General features: G+C 42.4%; 1 protein-coding gene across 36 annotated transcripts in view; it reads right to left on the reverse strand.

Annotated features, from left to right (window-relative positions):
• Window positions 1-369: 369 nt before the first annotated feature.
• The window catches only part of LOC110494609 (band 4.1-like protein 1), a 180,855-nt gene continuing 159,505 nt past the window's right edge, over window positions 370-21,719 (reverse strand). For 16 of the 36 annotated variants that reach the window (XM_036950699.2, XM_036950703.2, XM_036950700.2 and 13 more), the window contains 6 exons: window positions 19,257-19,337; window positions 17,875-17,940; window positions 17,060-17,143; window positions 9,087-9,167; window positions 5,661-5,777; window positions 370-3,847 (listed from right to left, as the gene is read on the reverse strand). In XM_036950699.2, coding sequence (XP_036806594.2) covers window positions 3,842-3,847; window positions 5,661-5,777; window positions 9,087-9,167; window positions 17,060-17,143; window positions 17,875-17,940; window positions 19,257-19,337 — 435 coding nt within the window. In that variant the 3' untranslated portion in view covers window positions 370-3,841. The remainder of the gene's footprint in view (window positions 3,848-5,660; window positions 5,778-9,086; window positions 9,168-17,059; window positions 17,144-17,874; window positions 17,941-19,256; window positions 19,338-21,719) is intronic. The other 20 variants (XM_036950701.2, XM_090206184.1, XM_090206207.1 and 17 more) reach the window with 2 other exon arrangements.

Genomic DNA, 21,719 nt, shown 5'->3' on the forward strand with positions numbered 1-21,719 from the left:
TGTAATCTGTATTAATTATTTTGTCATTCACCATGAATCCACTAGGTAGTGCCGCATGCTTAATTTCGAGATATCGAGTGACAGTCAAAGTGTTCAAAATGAGAAGAAAATATAAATTGGCACTTGGCAGTAATAAGGTAGAGCAATAACCATTTTAATTAATATCTTAAGTTGAGGATATTGATGATTATACTCAATGGAATGTTATACTACTGTAATCTTAATATCAATTGCAATTCCGTTAAGAACCACAAGATGGCAATGCAGGATACTAAACAAATGAAATGTACTGTGCTTACAGTCTCAAGACCTTTACCTGTTTTCACATCTTGAAGTATTTGTCTTCGTCGTGAAATTGCAGAGACAATGTGAATCGCAATGAGACATTTATTTATGTATGTTTTCCATTTAAATTGAATGCAAATACAGCAAACACACACCACTACACACTTGGGGAATGAAGAGCAAAAGGTTGAGGTGAATTGAAGGATGGAAGAGGAAGAGTGGAACGGATAGTGCTTCACGCGAGTCTATGGAATCAGCTACTCATAGTAGTTCTGTCCTATTAGGCCTTGTGTTTGTAATCTTTCTGCTCTTCAATGGATTTTAGTTCCAATACTTATTATTCCTACCACTGAACGAGTATCATAGCTTATCAATAGTATTGCCCAATCCTTATATTGGACATTAATGAGCAGGTAAAGAGACTGCAAACGGCCAACACCTTTGACAGTAAAGGTGATGTCATCCAGGGCTCCGGAAGAGGTCGAGACCTCACCACATGGAGAGTGGATGGCTGAAATGTTAGTAGATCACATGTAGACAAAATAATCAATTACATGGTTTCCAGTGGCGGTGAATCCAACAGTAAGGCACCCATCATCAGTATAACCAGTGCACTGTAATAGACCGCACAAGTGGTCTGCAGTCTTAACATAGAACATTTGTTAATCCTCTATTATGAAATCAGCACAACTTCATCCCACTCTTCCGGTATATTTGTAATTATATGCACACATAGAAGTATTTATGTTCATTTGCATACAATGACTCCCACCTTTAAAAAACAGCACATCAGCTTTACAGGGCAACTTCTTTCTTATTGTCTATACAGCAAGTCATCATTTTGAGAGGTGTGTGTCCAATATAGCGACACCACACACTTCTAACAATATCGTCGCTGCCTATCACCACAAGCAAGTGCCTAAACAACAATCCAGTGTCTTTTGACCAGATAAAATGAAATAAAATATACAAAAGAAGTGTTGAGACTGTCTGTTTCACAAAGACAACTCTACAGCAGGTAAGACAACGTCCAAGGGATCCCCTCTGTTACTTCAGGGTGTAGTGAGAGTGGAGTCGTTTTGACAAGCACGGTGACAAAGCCACGGAGACTCCGTGTGGATGAGCTCAACTTCTGGTTTCAAATCCATCTTGGAACATTTTGGTAATACTTTTCATATGCAGACAGTTCACAGTTTTCTCCTTTAAGTAGACTGATAATGGAATACGATAGCATCAGGTGGCTACAGAGAGACAATTATTGCAAGTCTCACAAGCAGTTAAAAATTGACCGCTGTAATTAATTAATATCACATCGGAGATGATAAGCGCAGATCAACGCTCCAAAAATGAATCTGGTTATCCTCAGTAATGTTTCATAGTTAGTCCACACAGGGAACAATGCATAGTATGTAAATTCAACAGTTTGTTCCAGCATCGTTTTTTTTTTCTCAAACTGACTGACTGGTGTATATTCAGCAGTTCAGCATAGCTTAAGAGGATATTATGCAGAGAGTATTTATGAACATGTACACGCTTAGAAAAAAAGATGCCATCTAGAACCTAAAAGTGTTTTTTCGGATGTCCCCATAAAATAACCCTTTGAAGAACCCTTTTTGGTTTCAGGTAAGAACACTTTTGGTTCCATGTAGAACCCGTTCAAAAGAGGAACCAAAAAGGATGGAACCTGGAACCAAAAAGGATGTTCCTATGGGGACAGCCGAAGGACCCTTTTTTCTAAGAGTGTATACAAGGTTAAGCCAGGCAAGGTTATGGAGGCATTGCTTGCTGTTGTGGAGCATAAAAAGGGTTCCAACTGTTATGGTTCATCTCCTGTCTAACTATCCAAGAGGATGGAGTTTGGGGGGGGTCCAGGCTTTGTCTGAGGGTACAGAAAAAGTCATCACACACTCATACTTTTTAGGGAAGGAAAATACCCACATTCACCACCATTCTTATAAATACAAACGTAGAACTCATACAACATGACAAAGACAACTCAAGCAAGAGCTTTTTTTAAACATATACTCACATTTCATAAAATAATTAGAAACTTTAAATGAAAAGCGCTCATTTTGCTGTAAGAGTCCTACCATGTCTCAAATGACAACCTTTTCCCAGTAGAGTGTACTAATTTTGGCTAAAGTAGTGCACTACATGGTGAATAGGGTGTGATTTGACTTTTGCCCTACATGACCAGCGTTTTAGACTGAAATTATAACAGCAGGACGAAGGAAGGAGAACATGATGAGGAGAGTGGGGGGGATTCTGTTTGTTGTTAGCCTGGAGAACGACAGTCAGAGCCTATAGAAGTAGTATACCCTGAATGCTAAGCGGAGTCCCAACTCATAGTCTCTTGACGTTGTAGAAGTGTCTGTCCACATATTCCTTCAGTTGACTCTCCTATCAGTATAGTCCCATCAGCTTTGGTTGACATGCAGTGTCTAGACATTGCAGAAGTATATTCCACAGAATCTTTCAGATATAGATTTGTCTGAATGTTCTGCCATCTTGACCACTTCCTGTGGACGTCTGTTCCTAGACAGGTCGGTATCGTATCGTTCATTACCTCAACTATGTAGAACCATGCATGTGAGTATGAGAAGCTAATCGATACATTTATTTTATTTATTTCTTAAACAAGCAAACACTGGACTTTAAATTGGATTCTTCTATTGTTACAAATGTTTAAAAAGCTAGTAAGACAGCTGTTTTATATATGTGTCACACTGGTGACAACAAGCGTTAAAGGCTAGCCATCCCCACTGGACCCTGCAGAGCAGCCCTCCCCCAACCCCCTCTCCTCACACTCCATTCCCGATCCCCATGCTACATGCATGATGTCAGCACTGAGCAGGCATCGCCATGGTGACCATTTCTGAGAGCAATTTTGAAGGTTGGACTATTATTGACTTCCTGGCGAATAAATGACCAGTAGTTACAGGTAAGTCAATGTGTTCTGGGGGAAGGTTGATCTGATTTAACTCAAGATGTATTACATCCTCATCACTAATCATTTAATTGAACTACATTGATCAAGGGTGATGAACCGTTAACATGTCATTATGTTTGTACATGTACAGTCTGTGGGGGTGTAGAACACCAGAACCACCATATTGATCTCTCACAGATCCCATGGCTAAACATGGGGCAACACATATTAGCCCTATTCCTGCCATATTCTTTACAAGTCAGACCTCTTGGGGAGATATAAACACTGCAGTCTATTTCTCAGATTTGTGAGAACGGTCATGTTCTAAAAATCCCAGGGAAAAGGGAATTTCCCAGAGGAAGAGGGGTTGGGGGGGGAGGGGGGGTTGAGCGTGGGTCAGAGGCGGCGTCACAGTCGGTTTTGGTTAAAGGGACAGGAGAGGAGGCATATTGTGTTGTAGAGGAGACAGGGATTGTTTCTGGGAGCGCGGTCGGTCTGTTGTATTGTAGTATACACTGTGGGCAGGTTGCTGTAGCCCTCTTGCAGCGTTGGCGTGGGGAGGTTCAGGGAGATGACGGGAGGATCAAGTAATTGCCTGTCCCCACTCCCAGGAACCACTATGAGCGATCAGGACTGAAACAGAGAGAAAGCAACAGACAGCCCTGTGAAACAGACTGACACCAGTGGGATAAACAATATGTTTTTAATAGCATGACATATCTAAAGCCAACTAATAGCCTATATAACACACACACACACACACACACACACACACACACACACACACACACACACACACACACACACACACACACACACACACACACACACACACACACACACACACACACACACACACACACACACACACACACACACACACACACACACACACACACAAACAAAGCCTGATGTTGATTTGCATTGAATTCTACTTACTCTACCGGTTGTCCGTGTGGTTGGTCCTTTTGAAGGTAGGAATGAGAGACAATGTATCCACAGGAAAGTATAATTACATCTACTTTTCAAAGTGCTGGTAGTGCGTTCAGATTTCAATCACCTGAACCGGGTGCAGGAGATGCATGCATACTTGCCTAGCTAGTCCACGTGTTTACATGGTTCTGCACATGCTTCAGGCGATAGGAATCTGAACACATTAACACTATCTCTACTTATTACTATCTCTACTTATTAACAACAACTTTGAAAAGTTGATGTAATTATATTGTCTCACATTCCTAGCGCCAGAAGGACCAACCCAAGAGCAACCGGTAAAGTAAGTTAAAATATTTTATTCAAGATTCTGGCTTGTAGAGGTTGTGAGGGGACTTTTAAATGCTAATTTCAAATGCTGAATCAAATGCAAATTTCTTCTGAATTTAATGTAATTCAACATAGGGTTTCCAGGCAAACACACACACAGTACAGACACAAACACACACAGTACAGACACACACACAGTACAGACACACACACACAATACAGACACAAACACACACAGTACAGACACAAACACACAGACACAGTACAGACACAAACACACAGACACAGTACAGACACAAACACACAGACACAGTACAGACACAAACACACAGACACAGTACAGACACAAACACACAGACACAGTACAGACACAAACACACAGACACAGTACAGACACAAACACAGACAGTACAGACACACACACAGTACAGACACACACACACAATACAGACACAAACACACACAATACAGACACAAACACACAGACACAGTACAGACACAAACACACAGACACAGTACAGACACAAACACACAGACACAGTACAGACACACACACACACACACAGTACAGACACAAACACACACACACACACACACACACACACACACATACACACACACACACACACACACACACACACACACACACACAGTACAGACACAAACACACACACACACACACACACAGTACAGACACAAACATACACACACACACACAGTACAGACACAAACACACACACACAGTACAGACACAAACACACAGTACAGACACAAACACACACACACAGTACAGACACAAACACACACACAGGACAGACACAAACAACACACACACAAAGTACAGTACAAATACACACACACACACACACACACACACACACACACACACACACACACACACACACACACACACACACACACACACACACACACACACACACACACACAGTACAGACACAAACAAACATACACAGTACAGACACAAACACACACACACACACACACAGTACAGACACAAACACACACACACAGTACATGCACAAACAAACACACACAGTACAGACACAAACACACACACACACAGTACAGACACAAACACACTCTCTAAATCACTATCTCTACTTATTGAGGCAATATACTATGGTGTCATGACAGTGATGTTTACATGCAGCTCTGTACGTACCTCAGATGTCCTATGTTGCTCCTCAGTGGGAGACTCTGTTTCCCTGACAACCACTGCTTTTGTCACCAGCATGTCAGGGTGTTGCTGCTTGGCCTCCTGTATAGCCATCGCAAGGGCCTGTGTGACAAAGGCCACAGTTCACATTAATGGACCATATTAATTTGCAATCAACAATATTAGTGTATTTGAGTGTCATGGAATACTCCTTACAATGTATTACAACAGTATTATCACTCAGTAATGGCTTGCAAACTATTACAGTCTACAAAGGGAAGCACAGCCGAGAGCTGCCCAGTTACACGACCAACCAGATGAGCTAAATTACTTCTATGCTCGCTTCGAGGCAAGTAACACTGAAACATGCATGAGAGCATTAGCTGTTCCGGACGACTGTGTGATCACGACCTCTCTGCAGCCGATGTGAGTAAGACCTTTAAACAGGTCAACATTCACAAGGCCAGACAGATTACCAGGACGTGTACTCCGAACATGAGCTGACCAACTGGCAAGGGTCTTCACTGACATTTTCAACCTCTCCCTGTCCGAGTCTGTAAAACCAACATGTTTCAAGCAGACCAACATAGTCCCTGTGCCCAAGAACACTAAGGTAACCTGCATAAATGACTACCGACCCATAGCACTCAAAGCGATGAAGAGCTTTGAAAAGCTGGTCATGGCTTACATCAACACCATTATCCCAGAAACCCTAGCCCCACACCAATTTGCATACTGGCCTAACAGATCCACAGATGATGCAATCTCTATTGCACTCCACACTGCCCTTTCACACCTGGACAAAAGGAACACTTAAGTGAGAATGCTATTCACTGACTACAGCTCAGCATTCAACACCATAGTGCCCTCTAAGCTCATCACTAAGCTAAAGTCCCTGGGACTAAACACCTCCCTCTGCAACGGGATCCTGGACCTCCTGACGGGCAGCCCCCAGGTGGTAAGGGTAGGTAACAATACATCCTCCACGCTGATCCTCAACACGGGGGCCCATCAGGGGTGCGTGCTCAGTCCCCTCCTCTACTCCTTGTTCACTCATGACTGCACGGCCAGGCACAACTCCAACACCATCATTAAGTTTGCCGATGACACAACAGTGATAGGCCTGATAATAGGGAGGAGGTGTGGTGCCAGGACAACAACCTCTCTCTCAACGTCAAGTCAAATTAAACGATTGTGGACTACAGGAAAAGGAGGACCGAGCACGCCCCCATTCTCATCGAAGGGGCTGTAGTGGAGCAAGTTGTGAGCTTCAAGTTCCTTGGTGTCCACATCACAAACAAACTAATTCAAACAAGAGTGCACGACAAAACCTATTCCCTTCAGGAGACTGAAAAGATTTGGCATGGGTCCTCAGATCCTCAAAAGGTGCACCATCGAGAGCATCCTGACTGATTGCATCACTGCCTGGTAAGGCAATTACTCGGCCTCCGACCGCAAGGCACTACAGAGTGTAGTGCGTACGGCCCAGTACATCACTGGGGCCAAGCTTCCTGCCATCCAGGACCTCTATACCAGGCAGTGTTAGAGGTAGGCCCTAAAAATTATCAAAGACTGCAGCCAACCCTAGTCATAGACTGTTCTTTCAACTACCGCATGGCAAACAGTACCGGAACACCAAGTCTAGGTCCAAGAGGCCTCTAAGCAGCTTCTACCCCCAAGCCATAAGTCTCCTGAACATCTAATCAGACTATTTGCATTGCCCCCCCCCCCCCCCCCCCCCACACACACACTTTTACGCTGCTGCTACTCTCTGTTATTATCTATGCATAGTCACTTTAATAACTCTACCTACAGTTGAAGTAGGAAGTTCACAGACACTTAGGTTAGAGTCATTAAAACTCGTTTTCAACCACTCCACAAATTTCTTGTAAAACAAACTATAGTTTCGGCAAGTCGGTTAGGACATCTACTTTGTGCCCTAGACCACTGTGCCACCCGGGAGGCCCCCCAATATGTAACCTTTGGGGCAACCAAATTCGCATAGAAATGTGAGTTATAGATCTATCATTCTACTTACAGTTGAAGTCGGAATTTTACATACACTTAGGTTGGAGTCATTAAAACTAGTTTTTCAACCACTCCACAAATTTCTTGTTAACAAACTATAGTTTTGGCAAGTCGGTTAGGACATCTACTTTGTGAATTGCACAAGTAATTTTTCAACAATTGTTTACAGACAGATTATTTCACTTATAATTCACTGTATCACAATTCCAGTGGGTCAGAAGTTTACATATGCTAAATTGACTGTGCCTTTAAAACGCTTGGAAAATTCCAGAAAATTATGTCATGGCTTTAGAAGCTTCTGATAGGCTAATTGACATCATTTGAGTTAATTGGAGGTGTACCTGTGGATGTATTTCAAGGCCTACCTTCAAACTCAGTGCCTCTTTGCTTGAAATCATGGGAAAATCAAAAGAAATCAGCCAAGACCTCAGAAAAAAACATTGTAGACCTCCACAAGTCTGGTTCATCCTTGGGAGCAATTTCCAAATGCCTGAAGGTACCACGTTCATCTGTACAAACAATAGTACGCAAGTATAAACACCATGGGACCACGCAGCTGTCATAACGCTCAGGAAGGAGACGCATTCTGTCTCCTAGAGAGGAACAAACTTTGGTGCAAAAAGTGCAAATCAATCCCAGAACAACAGAAAAGGACCTTGTGAAGATGCTGGAGGAAACAGGTACAAAAGTATCTATAACGACAGTAAAACGAGTCCTATAACGACATAACCTGAAAGGCAAGGAGGAAGCAAGGAAGAAGACACTGCTCCAAAACTGCCATAAAAAAAAGCCAGACTACGGTTTGCATCTGCACATGGGGACAAAGATTGTACTTTTTTGGTCAAGGCTACCCGAAACATTTGGCCCAAGTTAAACAATTTATAGGCAATGCTACCAAATACTAATTGAGTGTATGTAAACTTCTGACCCACTGGGAATGTGATGAAAGAAATAAAAGCTTAAATAAATCATTCTCTCTAATATTATTCTGACATTTCACATTCTTAAAATAAAATGGTGATCCTAACTGACCTAAAACAGGGCATTTTTACTAGGATTAAATGTAAGGAATTGTGAAAAACTGAGTTTAAATGTATTTGGCTAAGGTGAATGTAAACTTCCGATTTCAACTGTACATGTACATACTACCTCAATTACCTTGACTAACCGGTGCCCCCGCACATTGACTCTGTACTGGTACCCCCTGTATATAGCCTCGCTATTTTTATTTTACTGCTGCTCTAAATTATTTGTTACTTTTATTTCTTATTCTTATTTTTTATGGGATTTTTTTAAACTGCATTGTTGGTTAAGGGCTTGTAAGTAAGCCTTTCACTGTAAGGTTAAACACCTGTTGTATTTGGCGCATGTGACAAATAAGATTTTGATTTGATTTTGACTCACCTGATGTTGGTCCACGTCGTCATCTCCTGTGATGATGATCCTTTTTTCAATCCTGGTCTCGGAGTAGCCACCTTTCACTGTCTGAAACACAACACACACACGTCCATTCAACAACAGCTACAGATCAAGCTACAGATCAGATAATTAATGTCATAGCTCAATAATGTATAAATAGACTATTAAAGTTGCACTATGCTGAAATCACTCTGCCATTGGTTGCTAAAACTCTAATAATTCACTCAATTGCAGTTGCTAGTGTAGTGCAGAGAATCAATGTACCATCTAAACCACTGTGACACACAGTACCAGTCAACAGTTTGGACACACCTACTCATTCCAGGTAGAATAATAGTGAAGACATCAAAACCATGAAATAATACATATGGAATCATGTTGTAACCAAAAAAGTGTTAAACAAATCAAAATGTGTTTTACATTTAAGATTCTTCAAAGTAGCCACCCTTTGCCTTGATGAGAGCTTTGCACACGCTTGGCATTCTCTCAACCAGCTTCATTCACCTGGAATGCATTTCAATGAACAGGTGTGCCTTGTTAAACGTTAATTTGTGAAATGTCTTTCCTTCTTAATGCGCTTCAGCCAATCAGTTGTGTTGTGACAAGGTAGGGGTGGTATACAGAAGATAACTCTATTTGGTAAAAGACCAAGTCCATATTCTAATTTTAAAAATGAATCTCTCCAGAAATAAGTCTCTCACTGTTGCCGCCTGCTACCGACCCCCCTCAGCTCCCAGCTGTGCCCTGGACACCATTTGTGAATTGATCGCCCCCATCTAGCTTCAGAGTTTGTTCTGTTAGGTGACCTAAACTGGGATATGCTTAACACCCCGGCAGTCCTACAATCTAAGCTAGATGCCCTAAATCTCACACAAATCATCAAGGAACCCAGCAGGTACAACCCTAAATCTGTAAACAAGGGCACCCTCATAGACGTTTCTTGACCAACTTGCCCTCCAAATACACCTCTGCTGTCTTCAATCAGGATCTCAGCAATCACTGCCTCATTGCCTGTATCCGTTACGGGTCCACAGTCAAACGACCACCCCTAATCACTGTCAAACACTTCTGCGAGCAGGCCTTTCTAATCGACCTTGCCCGGGTATCCTGGAAGGATATTGACCTCATCCCGTCAGTTGAGGATAACTGATCATTCTTTAAAAGTAACTTCCTCACCATCTTAGATAAGCATGCTCCGTTCAAAAAAATGCAGAACTAAGAACAGATATAGCCCCTGGTTCACTCCAGACCCGACTGCCCTCGACCAGCACAAAAACATTCTGTGGCGGACTGCAATACCATCGAATAGTCCCCGCTATATGCAACTGTTCAGGGAAGTCAGGAACCAATATACGCAGTAAGTCAGGAAAGCAAAGACCAGCTTTTTCAAGCAGAAATTTGCATCCTGTAGCTCTAACTCCAAAAAGTTCTGGGACACTGTAAAGTCCCTGGAGAACAAGAGCACCTCCTCCCAGCTACAGACCTATATCCATCCTGCCCTGCCTATCTAAGGTCTTCGAAAGCCAAGTCAACAAACAGATCACTGACCATCTCGAATCCCACCGTACCTTCTCCGCTGTGCAATCTGGTTTCCGAGCCGGTCATGGGTGCACCTCAGCCACGCTAAAGGTACTAAACGATATCATAACTGCCATCGATAAAAGACAGTACTGTGCAGCCGTCTTCATCGACCTGGCCAAGGCTTTCGACTCTGTCAATCACCATATTCTTATCAGCAGACTTTTTTAATGACTGCCTTGCCTGGTTCACCAACTACCTTGCAGACAGAATTCAGTGTGTCAAATCGGAGGGCATGTTGTCCGGTCCTCTGGCAGTCTCTATGGGGGTGCCACAGGGTTCAATTCTAGGGCCGACTCTTTTCTCTGTATATATCAATGATGCTGCTCTTGCTGCGGGCGATTCCCTGATCAACCTCTACACAGACGACACCATTCTGTATACTTCTGGCCCTTCCTAGGACACTGTGCTATCTAACCTCCAAACAAGCTTCAATGCCATACAACACTCCTTCCTTGGCCTCCAACTGCTCTTAAACGCTAGTAAAACCAAATGCAAGCTTTTCAACCGTTCGCTGCCTGCACCCGCACGCCCGACTAGCATCACCATCCTGGATGGTTCCGACATCTATAAGTACCTAGGTGTCTGGCTAGACTGTAAACTCCTTCCAGACTCATATCAAACATCTCCAATCCAAAATCAAATCTAGAATCGGCTTTTTATTTCGCAACAAAGCCTCCTTCACTCACGCCGCCAAACTTACCCTAGTAAAACTGACTATCCTACCGATCCTTGGCGATGTCATCTACAAAATAGCTTCCAATACTCTACTCAGCAAACTGGATGCAGTTTATCACAGTGCCATCTGTTTTGTTACTAAAGCACCTTATACCACCTACCACTGCGACCTGTATGCTCTAGTCGGCTGGCCATCGCTACATATTCGTCGCCAGACCCACCGGCTCCAGGTCATCTACAAGTCCATGCTAGATAAAGCTCCGCCTTATCTCAGTTCACTGGTCATGATTGCAACACCCACCCGTAGCACGCGCTCCAGCAGGTGTATCTCACTGATCATCCCTAAAGCCAACAACTCATTTGGCCGCCTTTCCTTCCAGTTCTCTGCTGCCTGTGACTGGAACGAATTGCAAAAATCGTTGAAGTTGGAGACTTTTATCTCCCTCACCAACTTTAAACATCTGCTATCTGAGCAGCTAACCAATCGCTGCAGCTGTACATAGTCCATCTGTAAATAGTCCACCCAATTTACCCACCCAATCCCCATACTGTTTTTTATGACCATCTGATAATTTATCACTCCAGTGTTAATCTGCTAAATTGTAATTATTTGCCTACCTCCTCATGCCTTTTGCACACAATGTATATAGACTCTTCGATTCTATTTTTTCTATTTCTTTTTTTTCTACTGTGTTATTGACTTGTTTATTGTTTACTCCATGTGTAACTCTGTGTTGTTGTCTGTTCACACTGCTATGCTTTATCTTGTCCAGGTCGCAGTTGTAAATGAGAACTTGTTCTCAACTAGCCTACCTGGTTAAATAAAGGTGAAATATTTTAATTTTTTTAAATATAAAAAAATTATGGCAAGAACAGCTCAAATAAGCTAAGAGAAACGAAAATCCGTCATTACGTTAAGACATGAAGGTCAGTCAATGCGGAACATTTCAAGAACTTTTAAAGTTTCTTCAAGTGCAGTAGCAAAAACCATCAAGTGCTATGATGAAACTGGCTCTCATGAGGACCGCCACAGGAAAAGAAGACACAAAGTTACCTCTGCTGCAGAGAATAAGTTCATTAGAATTACCAGCCTTAAGAAATCGGCTATTAAAACCTCTACTGACTCCCCATCCCGCATGCGGGAGCGTAATCATCGCCTGACACTAATTAGCATAACACAACAGATATAAATATCCTTAGAAAAAATTCCTATTCATGAAAATCACAAATGAAATATATTGATACACAGCTTAGCCTTTTGTTAATCACCCTGTCATCTCAGATTTTCAAAATATGCTTTACAGCCAAAGCTAGACAAGCATTTGAGTAAGTTTATTGATAGCCTAGCATAGCATTTTGTCCAGCTAGCAGCAGGTAACTTGGTCACAGAAATCAGTAAAGCAATCAAATTAAATCGTTTACCTGTGATGAGCTTTGGATGTTTTCACTCACGAGACTCCCAGTTAGATAGCAAATGTTCCTTTTTCCAAAAATATTATTTTTGTAGGCGAAATAGCTCAGTTTGTTCCTAACGTTTTGCTGAGAAATCGCCCGGAAATTGCAGTCACGAAAACGGCGAAAAATATTCCAAATTAGCTCCATAATATCGACAGAAACATGGCAAACGTTGTTTATAATCAATCCTCAAGGTGTTTTTCAAATATCTATTCAATATTAATATCCATCGGGACAATTAGTTTTTCAGTAGGATCGATTGGAGTAATGGCTACCTCTGTATATTACGCGGGAATCTCTCTGGGGGCATCAGGTGACCACTTGCGCAATGTAGCCGCCTACGGCTATTCTTTAACATAAATGCGTGAAACTACGTCACAAGGCTGTAGACACCTTGGGGAATACGTAGAAAGCGTAAGCTGGTTGATAGCACATTCACAGCTCAATAGGGACTCATTGGAACGCAGCGCTTTCAAAATATGGGGCACTTCCGGATTGGATTTTTCTCAGGCTTTCGCCTTCAACATCAGTTCTGTTATACTCACAGACAATATCTTTACAGTTTTGGAAACGTTATAGTGTTTTCTATCTTAAGCTGTCAATTATATGCATATTCTAGCATCTTGTTCTGACAAAATATCCCGTTTAAAACGGGAACGTTTTTTTTCCAAAAATGAAAAAACTCCCCCTAGAGTCATAAGAGTTAACTGTTAACTGTACCCCAAATAAATGCTTCACAGAGTTCAAGTAACAGAAACATCTCAACATCAACTGTTCAGAGGAGACTGCGGCAATCAGGACCTTCATGGTTGAATTGCTGCAAAGAAACCAGTACTAAAGGACACCAATAATAAGAAGAGACTTGCTTGGGCCAAGAAACACAAGCAATGTACATTAGACCAGTGGAGATCTGTCCTTTGGTCTGATAAGTCCAAATTTGAGATTTTTGGTTACAACCGCCATGTCTTTGTGAAACGCAGAGTAGGTGAAGGGATGATCTCCACATGTGTAATTCCCACCGTGAAGCATGGAGGAGGAGGTGTGATGGTGCATTGCTGGTGACGCTGTCAGTGATTTATTTAGATTTCACGGCACACTTAACCAGCATGGCCACCACAGCATTCTGCAGCGATACGCCATCCCATGTGGTTTGCGCTTAGTGGGACTATCATTTGCTGTTCAACAGGAAAATTACCAAAAACACACCTCCAGGCTGTGTAAGGGCTATTTGACCAAAAAGGAGAGCGATGGAGCGCTGCATCAGATGACCTGGCCTCCACAATCACCCGACCTCAACCCAATTGAGATGGTTTGGGATGAGTTGATCCGCAGAGTCAAGGAAAAGCAGCCAACAAGTGTTCAGGATATGTGGGAACTCCTTCAAGACTGTTGGTTAATAAAGCATTCCTCATGAAGCTGGTTGAGAGAATGACACAAGTGTGCAAAGCTGTCATCAAGGCAAAGGGTGGCAACTTTGAAAAATCTAAAATATATTTGGATTTGTTTAACACTTTTTTGTTTACAACTTGTGTTATTTCATAGTTTCGATGTCTTCACTATTATTCTACAATGTAGAAAATAGTCACAAAAAAAAACCTTGAATGAGTAGGTGTGTTCAATCTTTTGACTAGTACTGTATTTTATCCATAACCAAAAATATTGTATTTCCAGCTGTTTGAAGCTGATGTACAAAACCAAAAGTAAAACACATAAAAACAAAGCATGAGACAGGGAAGCATAGAAATAGCGCACATAGAACAGATCTACAGCTGTCACGCCCTGACCTTAGAGGTCCTTATTATTCTCTGTGTTTGGTTAGGTCAGGGTGTGACTCGGGTGGGAGATTCTGATTGGGGATCATACTTAGGCAGCACTTTTTCCCACCATTAGGTTGTGGGATCTAGTTATCTGTTTAGTGTCTTAGCCTGACAACTGTGCGCTTTCGTTTTCACTTTTGTTTGAGTGTTTTTTGAATAAACGAATCATGAACACTGTCCACGCTGCGGTTTGGTGAGAGCCGTTACAACAGTGTCTTTGACATATTTTTACAGTTGAAGTTGGAAGTTTACATACACCTTAGCCAAATAAATTTCAACTCCTTTTTTCGCAATTCCTGACATTTAATCCTAGTAAAAATTACCTGTCTTAGGTCAGTTAGGATCACCACTTTATTTTAAGAATGTGAAATGTCAGAATAATAGTGGAGATATTTATTTATTTAAGCTTTTATTTCTTTCATCACATTCCCAGTGGGTCAGAAGTTTAAATATGCTTAATTAGTATTTGGTAGCATTGCCTTTAAATTGTTTAACTTGGGTCAAATGTGTTGGGTGAATTTTGGCCCATTCCTCCTGACAGAGCTGGTGTAACGGAGTCAGGTTTGTAGGCCTCCTTGCTCGCAAACACTTTTTCAGTTCTGCCCACAAATGTTCTCTAGGATTGAGGTCAGGGCTTTCTGATGGCCACTCCAATACCTTGACTATATTGTCCTTAAGCCATTTGGCCACAACTTTGGAAGTATGCTTGGGGTCAGTGTCCATTTGGAAGATCAATTTGCGACCAAGCTTTAACTTCCTGACTAATGTCTTGAGATGTTGCTTCAATATATCCACATAATTTTCCTCCCTCATGATGCCATCTATTTTGTGAAGTGCACCATTCCCTCCTGCAGCAAAGCACCCCCACAACATGATGCTGCCACCCCCGTGCTTCACGGTTGGGATGGTGTTCTTCAGCTTGCAAGCCTCCCCCTTTTTCCTCCAAACATAACAATGGTCATTATGGCCAAACAGTTCTATTTTTGTTTAATCAGACAAGAGGACATTTCTCCAAAAAGAACAATCTTTGTCCCCATGTGCAGTTGAAAACCGTAGTCTGGCTTTTTTATGGCGGTCCTTACTCAGGTTATGTCGATATAGGACTCGTTTTACTGTGTATATAGATACTTTTGTACCTGTTTCCTCCACCATCTTCACAAGGTCCTTTGCTGTTGTTCCGGGATTGATTTGCACTTTTTGCACCAAGGTACGTTCATCTCTAGGAGACAGAACGCGTCTCTTTCCTGAGCGGTATGACGGCTGCGTGTTCCCATGGTGTTTATACTTGCATACTATTGTTTGTTCAGATGAACGTGGTACCTTCAGGCATTTAGAAATTGCTCCCAAGGATGAACCAGACTTGTGGAGGTCTACAATGTTTTTTCTGAGGTCTTGGATGATTTCTTTTGATTTTCCCATGATGTCAATTGAAGAGGCACTGAGTTTGAAGGTGGGCGTTGAAGTACATCCACAGGTACACCTCCAATTAACTCAAAACATGTCAATTAGCGCATCAGAAGCTTCTAAAGCTTCTGGAAATTTTCTGGAAATTTCCAAGTCGTTTAAAGGCACAGTCAACTTAGTGTATGTAAACTTCTGACCCACTGGAATTGTGATACAGTGAAATTATCAGTGAATTAATCTGTCTGTAAACAATTGTTGGAAAAATTACTTGTGCAATGCACAAAGTAGATGTCCTAACCGACTTGCCAAAACTATAGTTTGTTAAACAAGAAATTTGTGGAGTGGTTGAAAAACTAGTTTTAATGACTCCAACCTACGTGTATGTAAAATTCTGACTTCAACTGTAGAATGATAGATCTATAACTCACATTTCTACGTGAATTTGGTTGCCCCAAATTGGGAGGCCTCCCAGGTGGTGCAGTGGCCTAGGGCACTGCATCGCAGTGTTAGCTGTACCACCAGAGACTCTGGGTTTGAGCCCAGGCTCTGTCGCAGCCGGCCGCGACCGGGAGGTCAACGCACAAATGGCCTAGCGTCTTCCGGGTTAGGGAGGGCTTGGCCGGAAGGGATATCCTCGTCTCATCGTGCACCTGGCGACCTGGTTCGCGCGCACTGCACCCGGCCTACCACAGGGGTCGCTAGTGCGCGATGAGACAAGGATATCCACCAATGTCTCTCCTCCAATACATTGATGCGGCTGGCTTCCGGGTTGGATACGCGCTGTGTTAAGAAGCAGTGCGGCTTGGTTGGGTTGTGTTTCAGAGGACGCATGGATTTCGACATTCGTCTCTCCCGAGCCCGTACGGGGAGTTGCAGCGATGAGACAAGATAGTAACAACTAACAATTGAGTACAATGAAATTGGGGAGAAAAGGGGGTAAAATGTTTTTTTTAAATGAAGTTACATATTCAGTAGTGTCAATTATTTTATATTTTTAAAGGGCGGAAATGAGACAGGAGGGGTTACCTTGGTAACTTGAGTTGTGATGTTGTCAGTGGTGACATTCAGGGGGGACTCTACAGCCTCTCTCCCCAGGGTGCCTGCCTTCACCTGCAGCATTGTCATTAGGAGGAAAAAGGGTCACTTTCATTATAAGCACAGCTGCTTCAAACACTGACACACACATTTTTGGGGGACTGAGTTACCCTGGGCTGAGCTCCGTCATCTTACTGGTCCAAAGAGGAGTAGAATAGAAAGGATAAGAGTACAAACCCCAAACACTAACCTTAAAACGGTAATACATTGTACTTACAGCAATAAACATTACCCTAACCCTAGCCAAAACCCTAACGCTAACCCGGCCTAACGCTAGCTTCATGTCTACAACCTAGCTCAACCCTAACCCTAGTCATAACTCTAATCTTAGATTATATTCGATATTTCTTTCATGTCTGATTTACACAGATATTTGCTTCGCGTACAACAAAATACACTGCAATACAGTGAGGGACATGGCATAGGCCAGATATAACACTAAACATACACATCTTGGTATAATCTAACCCTAGCTTTATGTTGAACCCTGACTAAACCCTTACCCCTCCAAATAGGGCTCCCCACATCTGAATTCCCAATTTAATTCAGGAACAGACACAGACACACAAAAACGATGTTGCTGGTTCTAGTCCAGCCAAAATACAACTGCATATTTTCCCACCTCTCTCTCAATAAATCAATAGCTACATTGGGGCCATGCTGTGCTCTGCCATACTGTAGGACAGTAATAGTCAGTCTATTGAGTGAGGGGAGGGAATGGATGGTGAGGTGAACTAGGTACTTACAGGGGAGCAATTTTCTTTACTAGGGAGAGGAGCCTCCTTCCTACTGCCAACTCCCTGGTTCTGGTTTTGGGATGAAGAGAGGGAGGAGAGGAAATGTCACATGGATGAAGGGATGAAGTCATCATGTTCATGCAGATTAAACTGATCAGGTAGAAGAGCAATGTGTCCATATGGGGACATACAGTCCTCAACCTGACCGTAGGGAATCAGAAGCAAGGTATTAGGATGAACCTATAAGCAAGTTATAAACCAATAGGCAGCCAAGCAAAAGTGTAGCATGACCACTTACATTTTCAATTTTAGCAGACGCTCTTATACAGAGCGATTTACAGGAGCAATTAGATTTATGTGCCTTGCTCAAGGGCACAACGACAGATTTCTGACCTAGTCGGCTCGGGAATTCGGTTACTGGCCCAACGTTCTTAACCGATAGGCTACCTGCCGCCCTACAGAAGTATGGTATCAACATGGTTATGTACCAACTAGTGAAGTTCAACTCAACAGATCGTCCTGCCATTATCAAAACAGCATGTTTGCTGGCACTGTGATACAAATTGGAGTTAATTGAAACATTAAAGTGGCAATCAGCAGCTGAACAATACCAAAGTGTTCTGCCTTGGTTCTGTTTAGGAAAAAGCTGATGGATGGAGCTGGAGAAATGTAACCACTCTCAAATCCATAGACAGAGCATTGGATGCATGATATGAACATGATCGTTTTAACCATGTTTTGAGGCTATATAGTGTTTGTTTACATTTACTTTATTTACCAACATTGGAGTAAAACAAACTTATATTTGGGGTTCTGGTGGGGTACGACAGTTGAACTAAGCTCATGAGGCATTTATAAGTTACATTCTTCAAGAATCAATGGGTACATGTCATTAATATATAAGTCCAAAAATGAATGTCGCAACTGCAGATTGCCCCTTTAAGTATCATAGACAACACAAGCCAATTATAGGGTAGCAGTATGATATAAACTAAAGAGCTCTGCATGGTTGAGAATATGGGAGAAGTCTTAATTTTAACAAGCTTATTTTAAAAGGATGTGCATGCAAATATTTTGAGGCAATATCATATCAAGGCAGAAAACGAAACAATCTGGCCACAATCTGGTTAAATATACTCTCTAAACTTGCAGCCCATAATTTGCACATGCAAAACCTGTAATGGCAGATTAGAGAGATTCTCTAAACCCTTATCCCCCATGAGCACAATAATTACACCAATCCAGCTCCAGTCAAATCCATCAGGGAGTTAATGAGTGTGCGGTTCAGAGAGAAGGGGTGAGCATGTACAGCAGAAAATCAGACTGCAGCCAGAGCAAGCATAGCATAGCCTTCAGCCTTTCAGCTGTTGTCAAGAGAGACTGACACATACCAGGACTCCCTCTGGTGGCTGAGCCACGTCAGTGCTGCTGGAGACCTTAGTGTCATTACAGTTGACGTCAGTCTCCATTTGCTGCGCACACACACACACACACACACACACACACACACACACACACACACACACACACACACACACACACACGTCGTGGCTTACTACAAATCAAGAGCACATCTGCCCAAGAGGCTCTACACTATATAAATATCCATCTGTTATCTATTAGACTATCCACCTATTCTAGACATTCTATTTCCATGCTTAGCATGTCTTTCACTGAGAGGTAAAAATGTTGACTTGAGTTTCCACTTCAAAGGCACCCTCTCCAGATCACTGACACAGCTCATCCTCATCATTAGATGAATGACACACCAGAGAGGCACTAATTACAATTTAATCAGGCACCTGTTGGGGCTGCCACAGCTTCTTACTCAGACTGTAGAGAAATGGAACTCCCGCATTCTTTCATCATTCTCGTTAATTTCCTGTCAATACTTTAATCCCTCCATAATGATGCAATTATGTCATTGTGGTTGTGAGAATAAGGCACTCAGTCTAATCAAGATCTGCAGAGATATGAAGAGAATAAGGCTAATATATATTAGGCTATACCATAGACTCAGGGCCGGCGTTTAGTACAGGCCTTAGGGGGCCTGCCCTAGCATACCTCCTGGCCCGCCCTGCCATACCTCCGTGCCCATATACAGTGGGGCAAAAAAGTATTTAGTCAGCCAGTATTTAGTTCTCCCACTTAAAAAGATGAGAGAGGCCTGTAATTTTCATCATAGGTACACTTCAAGTATGACAGACAAAATGAGAAAAAAAATCCAGAAAATCACATTGTAGGATTTTTTATGAATTTATTTGCAAATTATGGTGGAAAATAAGTATTTGGTCAATAACAAAAGTTTATCTCAATACTTTGTTATATACCCTTTGTTGGCAATGACAGAGGTTTTCACACACTGTTGCTGGTATTTTGGCCCATTCCTCCATGCAGATCTCCTCTAGAGCAGTGATGTTTTGGGGCTGTTGCTGGGCAACACGTTCGTTGCCCGGGCGGTGTGTGGATCATTGTCATGCTGAAAGACCCAGCCACGTTTCATCTTCAATGCCCTTGCTGATGGAAGGAGGTTTTCACTCAAAAGATCACGATACATGGCCCCATTCATTCTTTCCTTTCCATGGATCAGTCATCCTGGTCCCTTTGCAGAATAACAGCCCCAAAGCATGATGTTTCCACCCCCATGCTTCACAGTAGGTATGGTGTTCTTTGGATGCAACTCAGCATTCTTCGTCCTCCAAACACGACGAGTTGAGTTTTTACCAAAAAGTTATATTTTGGTTTCATCTGACCATATGACATTCTCCCAATCTTCTTCTGGATCATCCAAATGCTCTCTAGCAAACTTCAGACGGGCCTGGACATGTACTGGCTTAGGCAGGGGGACACGTCTGGCACTGCAGGATTTGTGTCCCTGGCGGCGTAGTGTGTTACTGATGGTAGGCTTTGTTCCTTTGGTCCCAGCTCTCTGCAGGTCATTCACTAGGTCCCCCCGTGTGATTCTGGGATTTTTGCTCCCCGTTCTTGTGATCATTTTGACCACACGGGGTGAGATCTTGCGTGGAGCCCCAGATCGAGGGAGATTATCAGTGGTCTTGTATGTCTTCCAATTCCTAATAATTGCTCCAACAGTTGATTTCTTCAAACCAAGCTGCTTACCTATTGTAGATTCAGTCTTCCCAGCCTGGTGCAGGTCTACAATTTTGTTTCTGGTGTCCTTTGACAGCTCTTTGGTCTTGGCCATAGTGGAGTTTGGAGTGTGACTGTTTGAGGTTGTGGACAGGTGTCTTTTATACTGATAACAAGTTCAAACAGGTGCCATTAATACTGGTAACGAGTGGAGGACAGAGGAGCCTCTTAAAGAAGAAGTTACAGGTCTGTGAGAGCCAGAAATCTTATAATCAAATACTTATTTTCCACCATAATTTGCAAATAAATTCATTAAAAATAATTTTGTCCATCATAGTTGAAGTGTACCTATGATGAAAATTACAGGCCTCTCTCATCTTTTTAAGTGGGAGAACTTGCACAATTGGTGGCTGACTAAATACTTTTTTGCCCCACTGTAAATAAAATATTCAAATATTCAAATAAGACCCGGAGCCAACAGAAAGACCCATCATTGTCCAACAAAGCATCCGAACAAATGAAACAGCACTTCTCTGTTTCAGTATGTGTAGCCCATATATCTGATGCTGTCTGGACTAGAAGAATATGGCATGACATTCTCTTTTTGCCAGACCGCATCAGATACATCAGGCTACAAATTGTAAGACAGGGGGGGGGGCGCTATTTCAACAATGTCGTTATTATAATCTTAAAATCACAAATAGAACTGGTGATATGGACAGTTTTAGGTGGACATCTAATTTTTAATATTGTTTTCCCCGTTG

Source organism: Oncorhynchus mykiss, chromosome 17, assembly GCF_057628025.1.
Source record: "Oncorhynchus mykiss isolate SJ-2025 chromosome 17, ASM5762802v1, whole genome shotgun sequence".
In the NCBI taxonomy this organism is placed as follows: Eukaryota; Metazoa; Chordata; class Actinopteri; order Salmoniformes; family Salmonidae; genus Oncorhynchus; species Oncorhynchus mykiss.